The sequence below is a fragment of the Corapipo altera genome, unplaced genomic scaffold, assembly GCF_003945725.1.
Source record: "Corapipo altera isolate COAL_440 unplaced genomic scaffold, ASM394572v1 230, whole genome shotgun sequence".
Lineage (NCBI taxonomy): Eukaryota > Metazoa > Chordata > Aves > Passeriformes > Pipridae > Corapipo > Corapipo altera.
In genome coordinates, this window is record NW_020885002.1 from 116,226 (window position 1) to 134,411 (window position 18,186).

At 39.0% G+C, this 18,186-nt stretch overlaps 1 protein-coding gene across 1 annotated transcript in view; it reads right to left on the reverse strand.

The window, feature by feature from the left end:
• Positions 1-17,515: 17,515 nt before the first annotated feature.
• Positions 17,516-18,186, reverse strand: part of LOC113958679 (inositol 1,4,5-trisphosphate receptor-interacting protein-like 1) — a 7,225-nt gene continuing 6,554 nt past the window's right edge. Inside the window, exon 3 of the mRNA XM_027667143.1 lies at positions 17,516-18,179. Within this exon, the coding sequence (XP_027522944.1) occupies positions 17,856-18,179 (324 nt within the window). The 3' untranslated portion in view covers positions 17,516-17,855. The remainder of the gene's footprint in view (positions 18,180-18,186) is intronic.

Consider the following 18,186-nt stretch of genomic DNA (forward strand, 5'->3'; position numbering starts at 1 on the left):
TGGGAAATGAGATTGCAAAAACATGAGAGTTGTGTAGTTAACTCCTTTAACTTTTTTGGCTTCTTTGCTTTAACCTAATTTTCTTTCAAAATTTGCAGCACATAATTGATGTTCCCAGTAAGTTTATTCAAGGTCCCTTCCAACTCAGAATGTTCTGTGGTTCTGTGATTCTGTAAAGTGTTTTGTAGCTGCAGATACTCAGTGATGCCTTCATGAGGACATACCTGAAAATTGTCCAGGGAGCATTCACTTACCCAAGGCCTTTAGGAGGTGCCAATCAGGTAATTTACTTTCAGTGGTGGATTTGGTGACAGTTGCTTATTCATGAAGAAAATCAAGCTGGAAGTTACAGCGTAATTTCAAAGCCCAGCTGTTTCCATAGAAAGCTGAAGATCAAAAAAGATTCAGGTTGCCATGTGAATTTATCAAGGCTAAAGTAAAAAGAGATTTGTGTTATGTCTTTGTAATTCATCACTTCTGTTCCTCCAAAACTGAAATGAAAGGTGTGTGAAGGAGGAGGCTTCATCATATTGTACTTGCCAGGTTCCTTTCATCAGGGTCCCAGGATCCTGCTTAAATCAAGGAATATGAAGATATATCAGAGAGGAGTTTCCATGCAGGGTGCCTGTGCTGCTTTACAAGAGCTGACACACGGATCTCTGGTAGAGTCCCTCCTACACTCCAGGAGTGGGGAGGATGAGATAGAGGAGGAAGAGAGAGCAGGTAGTACAGTACATGGGCAGAGCTGTGACAAAGCTGGTCCTTCACTTCTCAGGGCCAATTAGGGCTGTTGGTAGTGAAGTGTAATCAGAGAATACTTTAAATACACCCTGGCCAGCACTTGAAATCGGATAAAGGATGTACGTTTTACCTCTCATCTTCTTGATCCCTAGGAAAGAAATTCTGTAGCTCAATTTTTTTAATCAATAGAGGACTTCTACTGTCATCTTTTTTCCCACTTCATTACTATGACATGGGAGAAGTGGTAGTAAACTTCTATAAAGGCAGCTCTAGAGTGAAGCCCAGGGGTAGAAGCAGGCCATGAACTCCTCTCTTGCACTCAGCGGGCATTTCCTCCTGAAATCTCCAAAGCAGCCACTGCCACAATCTGCTGATAAGCCCTTGCATGAGTCAGGCTGAAGCTTATTTCATTTGCATGGGTGAGAACCCCTACACTGCTGAAAGCAGTTCAGTTATTTTCATTACAATTCATTGAGTTTTCAGTGGAAGGAGAAATAAAATTGCATCATATTTCTCATAAAATGATCTCTGCTTAGAATAACCTGTTTACTGTAATCAAATGCCTGCTAACAGGTGCTGGATACAAAACAAACAAACAAACAAAATACAACACAGCAGCTCTGTCAAATGAAAAGAGAACAAAATCCCAAGTTTTGGAAGAAAGCATTAATTCTTGGTGGCATATGCTCTAATTCTAAAAAGAAGGGTCTTTCCAGAGCTACCAGTTCAGTGTGATAATGTGAGTGGTATTCCTGGCTTGTTGACAGACATGTTGCTCCTTTACTAGAATTGCATTTAGGAACCTGAAGACCAGCATCACAGGGAGAAAAGGCACAGAAATGGCTTTAAGCAACCAACAGGGCATTCCAGTAATGAATGTTCTCCAAGAGGAGATTATATTTTATTAACCATGGAAAGAGCAGAATCAGTGAGCAATGAACCAATAAATAAGGCTACCTGTGAAAAAAAAAGTGGAAAGAGTATCACAAAGAGATGCAAGGCATTTCCATCAGCTCAGGGGAAAATAGACTCGTGACCCTCTTGGGAAGAAATTTCAGCTTTTTGTACGAACACATATCAGAGCATCACAGAACAGCTGAGGTGGGAAGTCAGGTTTATGTCTTCCCAGGGCCCTTCTGCATGTTGTTCAATGGATGTTCAGAAAACTGGAAACAATTAATCTGCCAAGCAAAAGCTAAGACACCTTCCTTCTGACTCTTGTCCTCACTCTCTCATGTCAAAACCATTTTCAAGGTTTTCAATAAAATCTTAGGTTTTATTTTAATGAGGCAGTTCTTGAATTTAGATTGCAGGTAGCTGACACAATGAAATTGCTCAGGAAGCCTTTAAGAACGAAAAAAAAAAAAAGAAATGGAGTTAGAGAAATTAGACCCTGAAGATTTTGTTTTAGTGTTCACCACTGTGATGTTCTTGGATTTGGTGACTACTAACCACAGGAGCTGGCCAGAGAACCTCCTGTATATTCATTTTGAGAAAGCTGGTAATAGACAGATATATCAAAAAGCAAGCAAGGAATTGCCATGGACTGTTTCTCAATTGTTTTATAAAGTAATGGAACAACAAATGCTTTAATAAGGTACTACTTGAAATCCTATTTCAAACATTGTCCATGGAAATGTTTACTTAGAGGGAGAAAAAATTCCACTTCCTTTTGCAAAATTTTTATTATTATCTTTCATATACTATAAACTCCACTGGAGAAATTATCTTTTTTTTCACAGACACATTTGACTCCTCTGTATAAATCTTTGATATGAGAACTGAGATAGTCTGCATATATAACTGCACATCTTTATTTATATGTCATCTAGTAAAAAGAAAAAAAAAACATACTTTGGCTGAATTCTTGGACTAATGTAGTAACTAACAACTACAGAAAACAGGGCTGAAATGCATCAGTATATAAACAAATGAGAGAAGTGGATGAATCTGATCAAAACAGAATGAGGTTAATCCAGATAAATTTGGAGTATTTTGCTTGTAAGAGAAGAGAGGCAGAAAATTTTTATTACAGAAAAGATTTGCTATAAAATCATAAGGAATATACAGCATTTTAACTACTTTTTTTTTTTTTTTTTTAATAATGACTAGCTAGGAAAGATGATTAAGGCTAGAATAAGAACTCCCTCTTTTGGAGTCCTTAAATATCTTCCTGAAGGACTTATTCTATCTATTTCAAGAGTGAATGAACAAATTTCAGTTCACTGAAAAGGGGCACTGCAAGAATGCTATGACTCATTCCTTAATCTTGGGGAAAGAAATCTAAGAATACCTCAATGCTGTGCGACAGTAAGAAATTTGTCACTGCTGAGATGCACCAAATGCACAGCAACATGTGCCCCAGGAGGTGAAGGAGGTATTATTCACCTGTGTGGATGCACCTGGAGATCACAATAGGGAAGAATCTTTTCTGTTGGAATTCACCTGCAATCAGTTTACCCCCGATGACAAAGTATTGTTGTCCTCTGAGTGGTGGTAATTTTCTGTTTGCTCTCTTAAACCCTTAGAAGAGGTGAAGTACTATAACTTAGCTAAGTCTGTAATGAAAGATGGTTGGACTAAATCATAGGACTTTGCCCTTTTTGTCCACATTAAAAGTCTATATGGTAGCTCAGGTAAGCTAGAAGATAAGTGCCACAGATTATCTTTCAGAACACGAGAAATGTCTCTCTGGGTAAGACCAACAGTCCATCTGGTCCAGGACTGTGCAATATGAAAGAAATCTTTAAGGACAGTATGATCTGGTCACTTCTGATATGTTGTCATGGTTTGAGATAGCCCCAAAATCCGATTCCCTAGCTCCATCCCCCCTCCCACATCTCAATCTAATGTGAGATGGGTTTTTTCCAGACAAAACACAACCAGACTCAGAATGGGGGAAAGGGAATATATTACAATGACTGTACAAATAAATACTATAACATATTATACACATGATCACAACTATCTCTACCATGACATATAGTATTTACAATGGATCAGATCTCCTCTCCCCTCCAAATAAAAGTCCAGGAGGGAAAGAAGGACAGATCCTTTCCAGTCTCTCAGGGCAGCAGCTTCTTCTAAGGCAGCAGGTTCTCCTCATCTCATGCATGCAGCAGTAACTGGATTGTCGTAGCTGGATCTCTGTTCAATACACACAAGGGGGTCTCCAAGCCCCTCGGCTCTCCTTCGGTCCAAGCGAAGGCCTCACCTGTGGACTGCGAGCAGGGACCAGACTCGTGTCACCACAGGTATATCACGAAATGCAGGGGCATCTTCGTGAAAGTCCCTTCCTCAGGGGATTCAGATTCCCCTTTGCAGAGCTCCGTGCTCTGCCTCAAGGCTGCTGGCTTAGCAGCAGCAGCGAGGGGGGCCAAGGTCAACCCCCCCGCATTCCTTCTCTGTCCCGGTCCAGCTTCCCAGGACGCCTTTGAGCTTCTCAGCTCCTCTCTGCAGTGCATGCTGCGCTTCAAGGCTCTTTCAAGCAAGAGTCTATCATCTTCCTCCTTTCCAGGAGGTCTCAAAGGAGTTTTAGGGGTTTGGTACAGTTCCTACCCCCAGAACTCCAAAGCTCTGCTGCGGGCTCTCTTCTGCTGCTTCCTCCGGTTCAGTTCTTATCTGTCCTGGCTCTTATCCAGAGTCTCTGGACACTGCCGCTGCTTCTACTCTGTCTCTGTAGCCCCCAGCTGGGGCTGGGGGGCCCCAGAGGCCCCGAGGGGCTCCGGGCCCCTTTCCTCATGGCTCTACCACAACATGGCTACTTCTTCTACCCACCCAAAACTACAACTCTTCTCTTCCGGTGCTTGTGATATGTTTACATTTCTGCAGGAGCGCTCATTGGACAGAACTCCAAAACTTCCAGGGGTTTCCACCCCTGGGGGTTACCACTTTTCAGCCTCTGGGGGAAAACAAGGTTCAAACCACTACATACGTCCTTCTCCAACTGATTGGTGATGTTAGAAACTACCTCCAATTGCATTTCTTTCAGCCTCTGTCATTCACAAAGTTTCCCTGAATCTAAAAAGACTGTCTTCACAACTTCTTTCAAAAAAAAAAAAAAAAAAAAAAAAAAAAAAAAAAGTTTTGCAAGTTCACTACCTGCTGAGTAAAGAGATCCTAAAATCAATATCCTACTGATTTTACTGAGAGCCCATTTGTCTTCACACTGTCCAGAAACATGGACTTTTGCCCATATACTAAATGTCTCTCATCTTCTGAAGTTACCTTCATTTCTAATGAACACAGCAGGAGTTGTGGGTTTTATCCTTATATCTCAAAATTATGATGTTTAGGAAGGTACCAGTCACAGCTGACAGCCTGTCAATGTGTCTCATCCTCAGAGACTGTAGGATGACACATATCACTGACACAACAGTCTGCCAAACTTCTCTTCAAAGCCACAAATGCATTTGTGAAAACTTGGAACCAAGATGAGACACAAATTTATACTGGAATTAGTAGCTTTAGTATTGCTATTGTTATTAAACACAGATTTCTTTATCAAATACCACTGGAGAAAAGATATCACAAAATAAGAATTAGGTTTACTTTAGAGTGCTTTAATGTGAAGGGAGATTACTGCACAAAATGATTGAAGCCATTCATTAAATGCTGTCATGTCAGTGGTGGAAGGCTGTGCTTTTACTCTGCTGTTCCCCGCCTGTCCTGAGGACTCATCAGCTCCACTGAGAAGCAGCGAGAAGAGGTTTGGGCAGGGAGTTTCTTTTGATCCTGAGCCCTCTCCTGAAACCAATTGTGCAACTGTCAAAATACTTAAACTAAAATTTCACAGTGCTCTGAGCCTCATTTTCTGGTGTCTGATTTCATAACTATCTGATTTTCAGAAAAATTGTGCACTCCAAGTCATGTTTTGAGACAAAATAAGTGGTCTACTTTAAGACTCCAAAGTGCTAATAACTTTTAAACTGTTCCTTATATTACACATCCCAAATAATCATATTATCATCTGTCTTTTAGTTCTTTAGCTTCATGATGGGAAGACAGTCCATTGCTCATTTCTTGAGGAAGTCACAAAGGTATTTTCATGTTTGAGAACCACAAATGCGAAATGGATGAAAAAACATGAGCAGGCTAGTGAGTAATTAATAGTTCTGCCTTCAAAGCCAATTGGGCAGAAAATGCACTTAAAATGAAGAAGGAGAAGGGATCTGAATTAGCCACTTTACTCTTTGCACCTTCAAAGAGGCAGGGATTCTGTGAGGAAAAAAACAAACCCAGAAACCCAAATAGAATTAGTGTGTGATCATACTGAAAGGCTGCTTCATAATACAGTTTCTAATTTCAAATGATTGATTTAGCAATAGAGCCAGTGTGAAATTCGTTGACAGAATCATTTGCTTTCTGAAGCCAGAATTCTATCAAAATGGAAATGATCACAAAAAAAGTGTTGATTTTCCTGACTTTTGGGGTTGGAGGGGGGAGAGAAATATATTTCATCCCATTTTTACTTTTTCAAAGTTGAACTTTTTATATGATTTTTTTCTTCTATCACATGTGATAATATACAAGACAAAGTACAAGTGACAAAACCAATGAGATAGTAATATACTTTGACAAAAGAATTTCAAAATTATAGAGCATATCATAGTTACATTTTAAAACTGGGAGGCTGTCCACAAAACAAAACTTATATCTTTTACTTTACTTTTGAAGTTCTCTACACAGATATGTTTCTGTAGATAAATGAGGCAGGAAAAGGGACTCATTACAAAGTAGCAAGCTGCTGATTGCTCTGTTAGTTTTCTTTTCATTGCATCATGTGGCGCTGGAAAGGTTGGAGGTGTCAACCAGGGCACTTTGTTTCAATTTTTTGGTAATAGTAATAAGTTGTAAACATTACTATGGCCTGGCTAAGTAAAAGGGGAGATGTGATTTCCGTTTCAGAGACTGTAGCAAAGCAGCAACAGACTTTATGAGTGAGTTTGCCCTGTTTGCCTTGTCTCAAACAGCTTGTTCCTACCCTGCTCTGATTTCTTACCCACATGTAGGTGAGCATCATGACCAGTCTCCAGCAGAGCCTTCCTCTCTTTCAGTGTTCCTCAGTTCATAGAATCGCCGAATCACAGAATGGTTTGGATTGGAAGGGACCTTAAAGATCATTCAATTCAAACCCTCCTCGTCACGGACAGGGACACCTTCCACTAGACCAGGTTACTCAGACTCAGAACAGAGAAAAACACACCACTTTTAATACAGGGCCTTCCATACATGGATTGACTTTGTTTGTGTTCAACGCTATTCTCACAGTGACTGCTGCTATCTGCAGGACGCGGGAATTGTCAGGGTTGCAACCACAGAAGCTTCACTGATGTTGTGCTGTTGTGTTGGGCTGTTCACTGATGTCAGTGCTAATCTCATTTCACAGAAAATAAGCCAAGTTTTGTCTAGTGCTAAAGACTTGACCATATTTATCACCTACAAGACACAGCCCTAATGTTTGTTCCAAAAATGTGTGAGCACCGCGCAGCAAGGTGTTGCCACAAAACTACAGGGACAAGGTAAAGTTTATGTATTTTTTTGCTCCTTCTTTATACAGCAGTCAAAACAAGGATACAAAGCAATAATAAATCTCACCTAATCTGGATGGGCACGTTCCCTCACTATCACAGAAGCCACAAAAGTGGAAACCCACCTTACACTTCATAAATGTATCCCTTTTATTCCCTTTCTGAATCAAAAAATACCTTGTACCAGCTACCAGAATTCATTATCATGCCCTTACTCGGACAGTCCAGCTGTCAGTAGTGTTTCTGTGGGATCCATTTTGTCTAATTCTTTAGCAAAGATTATTTAAAATTCTTTATATTATTAAACATGCTAACCAAAGCTCCACACAGACCTCAGGGTTGTCTCATAAGGAGATAACTCATCCTTTGGAAGTATTTACCTATCACCATGGACTCTAACTGAAACTTATTTGACTCATTGAGGGGCTTAACCACTGTGTTTTAGAGAAAATGTTAACTCTGAATGGACAAAGTTAGAGGAGAGGAATTTTATCACTTCTAAAGATTTTTGAAGGCTTTTATATTAACCAAATTTGTGTGGTTTTTGGTGAAAGGGGGGAATCTGTCCTTTATGAAACCCGTTCTGCACCCTACTACACATTTATGTGAGCACTGATTATCTGTCAAACTTTTCTTGTAATCCATCCAAGTAAACAGGGTAACAAAATAATCACTGCAATATTGTTTTGTATGAATATATTTATGCAAGTGTCTGTGTTAAATTTCATTGTTTCATTTAATCCAGTATTATCAAACTTCATCATTTTCTGTCTTATGTGGTAGACCTAAATTATTTTACACCATATTTTGCCAAATAAATGTGCAAATATATCTCACCAAAATGGAAGGCAGCAACCTTTAACTACTTGATTACAGCCTTTGACACTCTTTAGCAATCAGTGGTACTCACTGCTCTATAATATATATAAATGTACCCTTATCTCTTTCTTTAATATTCATAATATTTCATCTCATTCATCTGTCTCATCTCTATTCTACTTGTATCACCCATTTTAATGACAATACACCATGAAGCATCTGTGGTGGTCTCCTTTTCTGGTCTCCCCCTGAGCCTTCACTGACCCCATTTCAGCTTCTGAGAAAACTAATTTACTTGCAGAGCAAGTGCTGAACCCAGTAGAGTCCAGACTTTCAGTATAACACTAGTGCTGGTTGATCTTTATATTTGGGGCAGTAATTTCGAGCGATGGCTTCACGAACAGCTGGTTCATCTCTGCAGGGCAGACAGCTGGAAATGGAAACCATTAGTACCGAGGGGAAAAAGATGAACTATTCTCATTCACATAAACCTCTTGTAATTTCAGCTCCTTGACTAAGATTCTCACTTAGCCTTGACCTTTCCTCCCATTTGGGTAACAAAGGAACCAGTAGAAATATTGGATGACAATTCTAAGAGTTCCAATGTTCCCGATTTATTTCAATTAGTGGACTTTTCTTCAAAGACCATATTTACCTTTGCCCTGAACTGAAGTAAATTACAGCCAGCAATCAGACTGAGAAGGAAGTCTTTTGTTTTCATTTTGACTGTTTTGTTTGTTTGTTTGTTTTTTTGCTTTAAATCTGAGACCAGCAGAACATTTCATGATACATGCAGAGGATACATGGAGTCTTACAGAAGCAAATCAAAGGTGTCATAGCTTTAATTGCCAAGAATAAAAATCTTATAAAAGAAAAAGGAAAATAAATCCATAAAAAAATGAAGGTAGCCTATAGAATTGATATTCTCTCTCATCATCACATACACAGGTGGTACTGCACCTTTTTAGCTTATCGAGCCCACCTTAGCAGTAGGCTGGTTTATGCACAGTACCCTATTCTAGGTCTCTTTCATCAATGCTCAGTTATTCTGCCTCTCAGGCAACACTTCAGGTTCCTGGATGAATCAATTTGCCAGGCTATAAATATGTGAGTGGTCTACAGGGTAGGACATCTCCCAGCTGAAAACACAAAACCAAAAGAGTAAAGAGAGAAGGAAATGAACTCAAGAGGTGAACTGAAGAACAAAATTAGTATTAGACTTGCTAGGAGTGGGGAAAGATATGTTTTTCTTTGTTCATAAATGAAAAGGAAATACTATTTTTATTTGCCTTGCAGTGATGGCACAAAAATTATTTTTTTTTTAATTTCTCCAGTATCTTCTCCTTCTGCTTTAGTTACACTTAATTACATTAATATCTTCTACTGAAGGCGGGCTGTCATCCAAAAATTAAATATGGCCATTAAGTACTATAATTTTGCAGTATTTTTAAATGAGATTCTGTGGCAATAACTCTCTCCAATCTGTTGCATTTGAAAGTCTAAATAAAAGATATATGTTCATGTAAGTATGTGTGGATGTATATGAACACATATAAGCTCACATACTCCAACATATATGTACCCATTATCTAACTAATGCCTGTTATGTTTTTCTTCAGGTGGTTTACATAAAAGACTCTCAAGGTGGACTTGATGCTTCCAAAGGGTCTTGAATGGCTTCATGTTTGTATAATTGTATTTCCCTTGAAACCGGCAAAGAAATAGTATTGCCTTAGCTGAAATGGCTAGAAATGGTTAGATTGTTTCTCTGGGCTCAAAAAACATGTAGGTGATTAGGAACATGGTTCAGTGGGGACCTGGCAGTGGTTGGACTCGATGATCTTAGAAGTCTTCTCCAACCTTAATGATTCTGTGATTTTGTGGGTACAGATTTGAGTAGGGGTAGTTGTGGAGGTACCCATTCCTCCAAAACCACCCCCATTTATGCTGTGCCCTCTGAAACCATGGTTACCTCTTTGATTTATCTGTTTCCAACTAACCATTGAAAGGTGGAGGAAAGACCTCATAAACCAGGGAACCATGAAGGGGAACAGGGCAGCATCCCTGCTCCTATCCCACCAGGGAAGAGACACCCGGACAAGTGCTGCAATAAACAGGAACACAACCCTTAACAATTCTTTCTACCCCTTCTTTCTCCCCTTTAACTGCAGTGGTTATGGGACTACTTGCTCTCAGGGTGCTCTCTGCTCCTCTGCCTCTTAAAGCAAAACTTTTCTGGTTGATGTAACATGTCCCACCACTGTCTCTAAGCAGGTACTGGCCTTTGTAACCCATTTGCAGTGGTGCCTTTTTTTCTCCCTGATAAAATTGACTGGCCCAGATACGAAGGTCAGCGAGCAAATAGAGGAGGCTTTCCCTACCTAAGGCAGGAGAGGTCCTGCATTTGGATCCAGAGTACTGAGGATCAATGTCTGCCGAATGGCAGTTCAGCCACAGGCACATCAAAACACCTGAACCACTTCCTCTGCACAGATGGCTTTAAATGATGATATATTCCTGTCTTGAAAGTCCCAAGGCCAAAACCTATTCCTCTTAAATTCAGTGTCAAGCATCCTATTGCTTTAAAAGGATTGGTTTCCAACCATCAAACTAGAAATTTATGTCTTTACTGACAGGAAGAAATACAGGGTAGGATGGAAACAGGAAGGAGAAGAGTCCAGGATTTCAGTCATTCAGTAATGTGTGCTGGATCCACTTTTGTTATTTGAATGTCAAAGAAATGTCTTTTATTACTAGCAAATCTATAATTGTTATTTCTCTTGACTGTAGAAAACTTCTTCCCATTTTACCTTTTTAATAATAAAGAAATTTATTATAGTATGAGACTCACAAGGTACAAATTTGTTGGTTGTGTTCCAAACCTTCTCTGGGTGTTTTAAAGAGAGAGAGTAATGAAATAAAGAAGTAGATTCAACTAATACTTTTGAATACATTTACAAAAATTGTATATATGCTTAAATGTATGGAAGAATTTTAACCCTGAGTTCAGTGAGGCTGTTTGATTCAATAAATTCATGTGAGAGTGTTTTTGCAGAATCAGATTCTCAGTCTGAACTCTGTGAGGCAAGGACTTATCCTCCCCACCCCTCTCTATGTATAAGCTAGCAGTATTTGAGCATCACATAAATAATAATTCACCACAAAGATTAACTGACTCGTGTTAAGGATCCCACTTGCTATTCAACAGGCAAATGACATTTCGTAGTGATGAATTTAAAGCACTTGGGATAAAATCAATTTACTTTAAGTAAAATTTTATATCCTATTGCCCCCTCCCCAAGAAAGGTCCACTGAATTCTGGTAATGTTGTCAACTATGTGAATGAGGTTCAGGGCTCTCAATACCATAGTGGGTATTTCCATAAAGACTGCTTTGATAGGCAATTAAACTTATAAATGACCTCTGATTTCAGCATATTTTGTCTATGTAAATATGCACTGCATATTTAGTAACAATGATGAAGAGGGAAAGGATGAAAACAGTTAAAAAGCTGGAGAAGGTGAAATAACCTTCATGCAAGAGATTAAGTATATAGGCAGACCAGTGTCCTAATTGCACTAAAGAGCTCCTTCCTTTTCATATAATACTTCCAAATTACACTCCAAGATGGAAGGTTTGCAGTAGTTGATCAGTTTGTCTGCAAAAACAGTCAGAGGGTTTTGCTTTGGTTTTATCTTAGTCAGAAGCCAGCTGATGAATAGCAAATTTAGAGACAATCCTAAAATCTGTTGTAGAGGCAAGTCTGACAGAAAAAATGCACTGCTACTAATTCTCTCTCAGGGTATCATTTCACATCTCTAGGTCAGTGTTTTAGCCACTCTCCAACCTTACAGTGACAGTTTTGCTTTGTACAGAGAAGAAAGTTCCTTCGTTTAAAGTGTCTTAAATTTAGCCCAAGTTAACATCAAATCTTATTGAAACAGGAAAAAATGCAACATTTAGTTGACATATAACCTTCTTATACAGACAATAATGTCCACATCTGGAGGATTTTCACCTTAAGGACCATTAGGCTACAGTTCTGGACCACAGGGACAGCTTGATAGAGGAGTTTGTCTTTCTTATTGGCAAGGAGCTATCCTATTTAATGGAATTTACTTCCTATTATTATTTACATTATTTTTCTTAATCCAAGTATTTCCTGTAGATATTTCCTTTCTACCCAGCTTGACTGAATGTGGAGGTCTTCCATTCTCTCCCTTGATTCTTTCAAGTCCAACATGCATTGCTGCAGACACCTGAACCATAAAACATCCCATCAAATTAATTCAGTAACACAATACAAGTGCTAACAGACCTAAAGATAGACCCAAAATGATCATGTATGATTACAGGCAGTGCTCTGACACAAACCTTTCAAATGTTCTACCAAGAAAGACAAGCTAGAATTAGGAGGATAATTAGGCTCTTTCTTTAGCAAGAGCACATTTCTGCAGCACTGGAGTAATTGCAACCCTACTGTGAAAATTAGAAACTTTCTCACAAGGCACAAAAAGGCCTTGGAAATTGTAACCATTCAAGAAATCACTGGGTCTCTATTTCTGTTAAATATTTAGGAATATAAGCAAATATATTCTTTAGGTAATATAAACATGAAAAAATTAATATAATCTCTAATATTTGCAAATATTGCTCAGACTGAATTTAAGTTTCCCATCAGGGTTTTTTTTTGCAAACAGTTTTATAGTATCAAGGTTTATAGTTTGGGCACAACAGTTATGGTATGCTAGGAATCACTTGGAGGCTTTTCCCAAAAAGTTACATGAGTACAAAATCAAACCCCAAGTCTCTGAAATTTATGAGATTCAACTAAATTGAAGTTTCTATACACTTTTGTGGATCTGAACACTGGTGGCTGGCTTCATCTCCTGCAGTTTTAGCAAGCTAAACTTTAGAAATAAAAGTTACTCATTCAGAGCTTGCTCAGAAGTGAGAGAGTATTTTTTCATGCAGCCTGGGGATGGAGAGATGAGTGTTCTTACAGGAGCAACTGCCTCTTTTCCTTGATTACTGAGAGATTTATGATTTCTTTGCCCAGAGAGGTTGTGGCTGCCCCATCCTTGGAAATGTTCAAGGACAGCTTGGAGGGACTCTGAGCAACCTCGTCTAATGGAAGGTGTCCCTTCCCATGGTAGGGGGTTGGAATTGGATGAATTTTAAAGTCCCTTCCAATTCAAACCATTCTATGATTCTATCATCCCAAATTTTTAATTTTAGTTAGAAAAAAAAAAAAAACAAACAAAAAAAACAAATAAAAGCCCTAAGGGTATGTCCTAGAATCTTACAGGTCAATATTTAACAAAGTGTTTGGGTCTCTCAAGTGAAAGAAAAGAGATCCTCAAAGGGACAGGATGTAACACAGTTAAACTCTGGTACTTGCAGATGTGCCAGCTAAATCTGAGGAATCCAGTTGTGACTTTAAATTGTATCTCTAGAGTTAATAACCTTGACCTGATTCCTATATGCTTTGATATAAGAAAGGTAATGGAATTATAGTGACTTGAATTTTGTCAGATCAAAATTAAGACTCCAGATATTTATTAAATGATTCAAAAAGATTCATGTTAAAAATAACTAGTGGAGAAAGCAATAATCTTGAAACAAGGTCCTGAAAATAAGCAAATGTGACCTGTGTGTACATATTAGTATAATTTTATGCTCCATTTCCAACATGAATATTACAATAATATTTCACACAAATCATAGGTCAATTTTCACAGAGATGCTACCCTAAAGGTGCATGAAATTACATTAGGAGGTGCAACTCACATCATACTTGGCAATAACAATTGAACAGAAAAGTAATGTTTCAGTAACCTCACAGCTTTGAAAGCAACGGTGGGTTTCACGGTGTAAAACGAATGTTCCACCAGAATGCACCAGCTGTAATTAAAATGGTTTGCATTGTTCCTCACTCTATGAAACCTTCTATGAATGATAACACAGGCACCTGCCTTACCAGAGCTTAGGTAGTTTTGTTATATTTTAATTTTCTAAAAAATACACGTGCCAAAACACTTCTTTCTTTGCTATTCCCCACAGCCTTGTAGCTTTTTCTCATCAGTGTAAAAACTTGAAGACAGTTGCAGTTCATTCGTTTTCTTGAGGCTTGACTGTGTTATCTGGCCAAAAAAACAAAACCAGGAAGTCCAGGTCAGGCCAAATTCCTAGATTGCTGGCTCATGGAACGGACAGTCAGTGCTCCTTCCAATGCCCAGATTTACCTGGCTTAAATCCCTGTACTCAATGCTTCTTATCAGGTGCCACCAGGATTCCAGATGGGTTTAATTAGTGAGAAACATTAGTCCCAAGGACTGAGATAGAATTAAGACTGGATGACTTTTGGCTTGGTTTCTTTGATTTTTTTTAACCCAAAGTACATATTTCTGGGCAGCTGATCTATACCAAAACTTTTTATGTTCCTTTTGTCAAGACAATTTTCCTTCACAGTTCATTGATGCTTGGTAACTGCCATAAAGAGCAGATACCACCAAATTCTCTCCCTGTCGTAGATTTATCCTTATATTTGTCTGTCTACTGTGTTCCAACTTAACTACAAAGGTCTGTATAATTAAGGTCTATATAATCAGCAGAAGCCAGTGAATAAAGAAGGTGAAATTCTTGTCTTTGGGACTTAATAGCTGTTAGAATTTTTCTCAGTCTCTATGTGACTCAATTTATTTACCTAATAAAAATCTAAAATTTTAAGACATAACTCCTCACATCCTTCAGAGGGTAATTTGAACAAAATTCAAATATGACAATACAAAATGAGCAATTATCCTCACCTACATGAAATAAGAAATGAAAATGTAATTTTGTTAAAAAAGTAATTGCCTGATGTAAACAGACTTCTTAGCAAATACCTCCCCACACCCTAATTTTGTGTTTCAGAAAACTGGCATGCAAACCATAAGAAAGTCTGACTAAGAGATTTAATGGCCTCAGACATTTCACATGAAATGTATATTCATTCACATTAATGTAATTAATTGTTATTTAAATGCTGTCAACCAGAATGTGGATTTTCAAATGGCACCATTCTCCCCTTCTATCCCAGCAGTGCTAGCATTACAAATTTAGAGAAAAAACAACTAATGAAATGTTTTTTATCAATTTCAAGAACATGGGAGGTGTGATTTATATGCACCTTTATAATCTTAGCTCAACTGAAATCAATTTTTAGTTCACTGTGTAGGTCAACTCTGAATTGTGATTACATGAATCACCATCATGAAATGTTGTAGACAGAAAGGGATGTTCTTAGAAAAGTGAGTCTTTTCATAGGCTGCTACTTCAATTTCCTATGAAGAAATTATATGCAAACATTTTCTCCAGGTCTCTTTAAGAAGCAAGTGTTGTCAATCTTTATTCCTTCAGATGTGGAAAACAATAGTTTTCTACTAAGTGTTATGTAGGTGACTGGTAAAAGACCATGAATGCAGGAATTCATGCATCAGTATTTGAAACTTCATTAACATCTTTCCTCCTCCATAAAACAGATGCACCTTTTCACAGCAAACCGTGCAACAGTCAGATGCATCACTATAAAAAATGTTACATGCATTTTGTGTCACTGGCTTTGGGGAAATCCTTGGATTACTGAAATAAATGTCTTTTTCTTTCTCATTAGTTTTATGAAACAAGCACCAGTATGTTTCACATTTGTCTTTATGTTCAGTGCTTTCTAAAACAATGCCTGGTTCCTTTGCCCTATAATAAAAAAAAAACCTACAAATGGATTTTTTCTTTTTATTTTCCTATTCAACAGATACCTTAAAGACCGCGATAGTCACTTCATATAAGATATAATACCCATGCTCATAACAAATACAAGTATGAAGCAAACTCTTCACTACATACCCAAGCATAGTTCACTTTCATTTCAATATATAAGAGAACAAAATAGAATTTGACAGGTCATCTACTCCTTCATCTGCACCACAGATGAATAATTTTTACCTTTTTTTTCTCAACAGATGTTTACAGATGTTTTGTTTGTCACAGGCCAATTAGTGACACATTCCACAGCCTGGGAGTTTCTGTCAGACCTGTTTTTTCTCATTTAATGAAGATGTAGAACAACCTCTGGACAATATTGCTGTCCTAGTAGCTCAATGCAATGCAGAACAGAAGTGGAACACTTGCTCATGGTTGGATCCACGGACATCCTGGAAGCACTCTTCTTTGTATGGATGTGAATTTTCTCTCGCAGGAGAAGTTGTTGTTGCTCCAGAGTAGGTCATAAAACTAGAAATCTGGACCTCATAATTGCCAAGGTTAAGTAGTTCATCTTCTAGTGATAGACAAATAAGAGAACTCTTCATTCTGACTTGTGATACATTTAATCAGTAATATTCTCTTTTTTTTATTTACACAGAGGTGTTGTGGATGCCCCATCCCTGGCAGTGTTCAAGGTCAGGTTGGATGGGGCTCTAAGCAACCTGGTCTAATGAAAGGTGTCCCTGCCAAAGCCAAAGGGTTGGAAAGAGATGATATTTAAGGTCCTTTCAAACCCAGGCAACTCTATGATTGTCTTCTTCTAAGTACAACTACATTTTTTTAAATACAGGTAACTGAAAGTTTTGATGAGCATTCCTCAACTTTTTTTTCTTACACTGAAAACCTGATTTATTTTTCCCATCATCTTTTTATTAAAATATATATTCAAAAATCTTTGTGGATGATGATCTGGGACATTCATACAAAGACACTGATACAGATGTCTAAGAAATAAAGTACGCAATCATCTCTGCAAGAAGAAATATATGCTTGAATTATCTAAAATCAAGGGTTGGTTTAAAAAAAACAAAAAAAAGACAAGTTTGAAAACGGGGCTTCTAAGAAGTGAAGAATGGTTTGGGTTGGAATGAATCATAAAGAACACCTTGCTCTAAGACTGTATAAAAACTATCTGATTATATTTTCTAGTATGTGTAAGCCCCTAACTAACCATGCAAGGTCTGAGAATTATTCTTCTCTAGAAGACATAAAATTGCATATTAATTCACCAATATTCAAAGACAAAAAAGGTACTCCAAAAAATATTTTAACAGAAAACGGTGGAACAAAAGCTACATAAAGGAGAAGGGAGCCCCCAAGATTTGGAAATGCTCATGCTCCAAAGGAATGCTCAAAGTCCAAAGGTCTGCAAAAACTCCGACTAGTTGAGAAGTAAATTTCATCCTTGGCATGGACGGTGGTCTGTTAGTGCCTGAGCTAATGGAGAAGCACACAGCAGGGGGCTTTGGAAAAAGGGCTCGGGTGCAAGGGAAGAGAGAAGGTAAGGGACGAATTCACGAGGTGAGGGAGAGAAAGAGAGAAAGAAGAGAGACGACTCCCCAGGCAGCCCCAGCCCCAGCCCGGCAGTACGAGAAACAGAAAAGGCCTTGACACTGGGCAAGCTCTGCTCAACCTTTCTCTTTATTTTCAAGTTGGAAGCAGAAAGGGAGCAAAATACAACCCCCTGTGGAGGAGATGCAGAAGATGGAAGCCTATCCTATCTACCTTAGCCTAACTCTACCCCAGCCTAAACCCACCCTTGGGAAAACACTAGCTTAACATCTATCCCCCTACAAGCCTAAGGCCATCCTAAGCCTAACTCTACCCCAGCCTAAACCCACCCTTGGAAAATCTAACCCCATCCTTAATCTCTCCTACTCTACTCTTATCCTACTCTATCCTACTCTATCCTACTCTAACCCTAGCCCAGACTAAAGCAGCAGGTGGGAGAGCTGCAGGTGCCTATTCCAGCACCAGGAAGTTGCCTGGCCGGCCCTGCCGCAGTGCCAAGAGCAGCTCAGCGCAGAGCTGCACCGGGCAGGGGCCGGTCAGCAGGAGCCTGCAGGAGCGGGAGGAGGGCAGCAGCTGGAGCTGCCAGTCGTGCCACTGGGGCAAACGCTCCCAGGCTGCTTCCACCAAGCTCTGCACCCAGGCGGCGGTTTTCTCCACCTCCAAGTGGGAGTCTGTGCAGAGGGTGCGTAGCAGGCGCGAGGGCTGAGCGTCGTGCGTGGGGTGGACAAAGCACGACGTCTCCCCCGTGGTGCTGGAGCACGAGCACTCCAGCACCACCCGG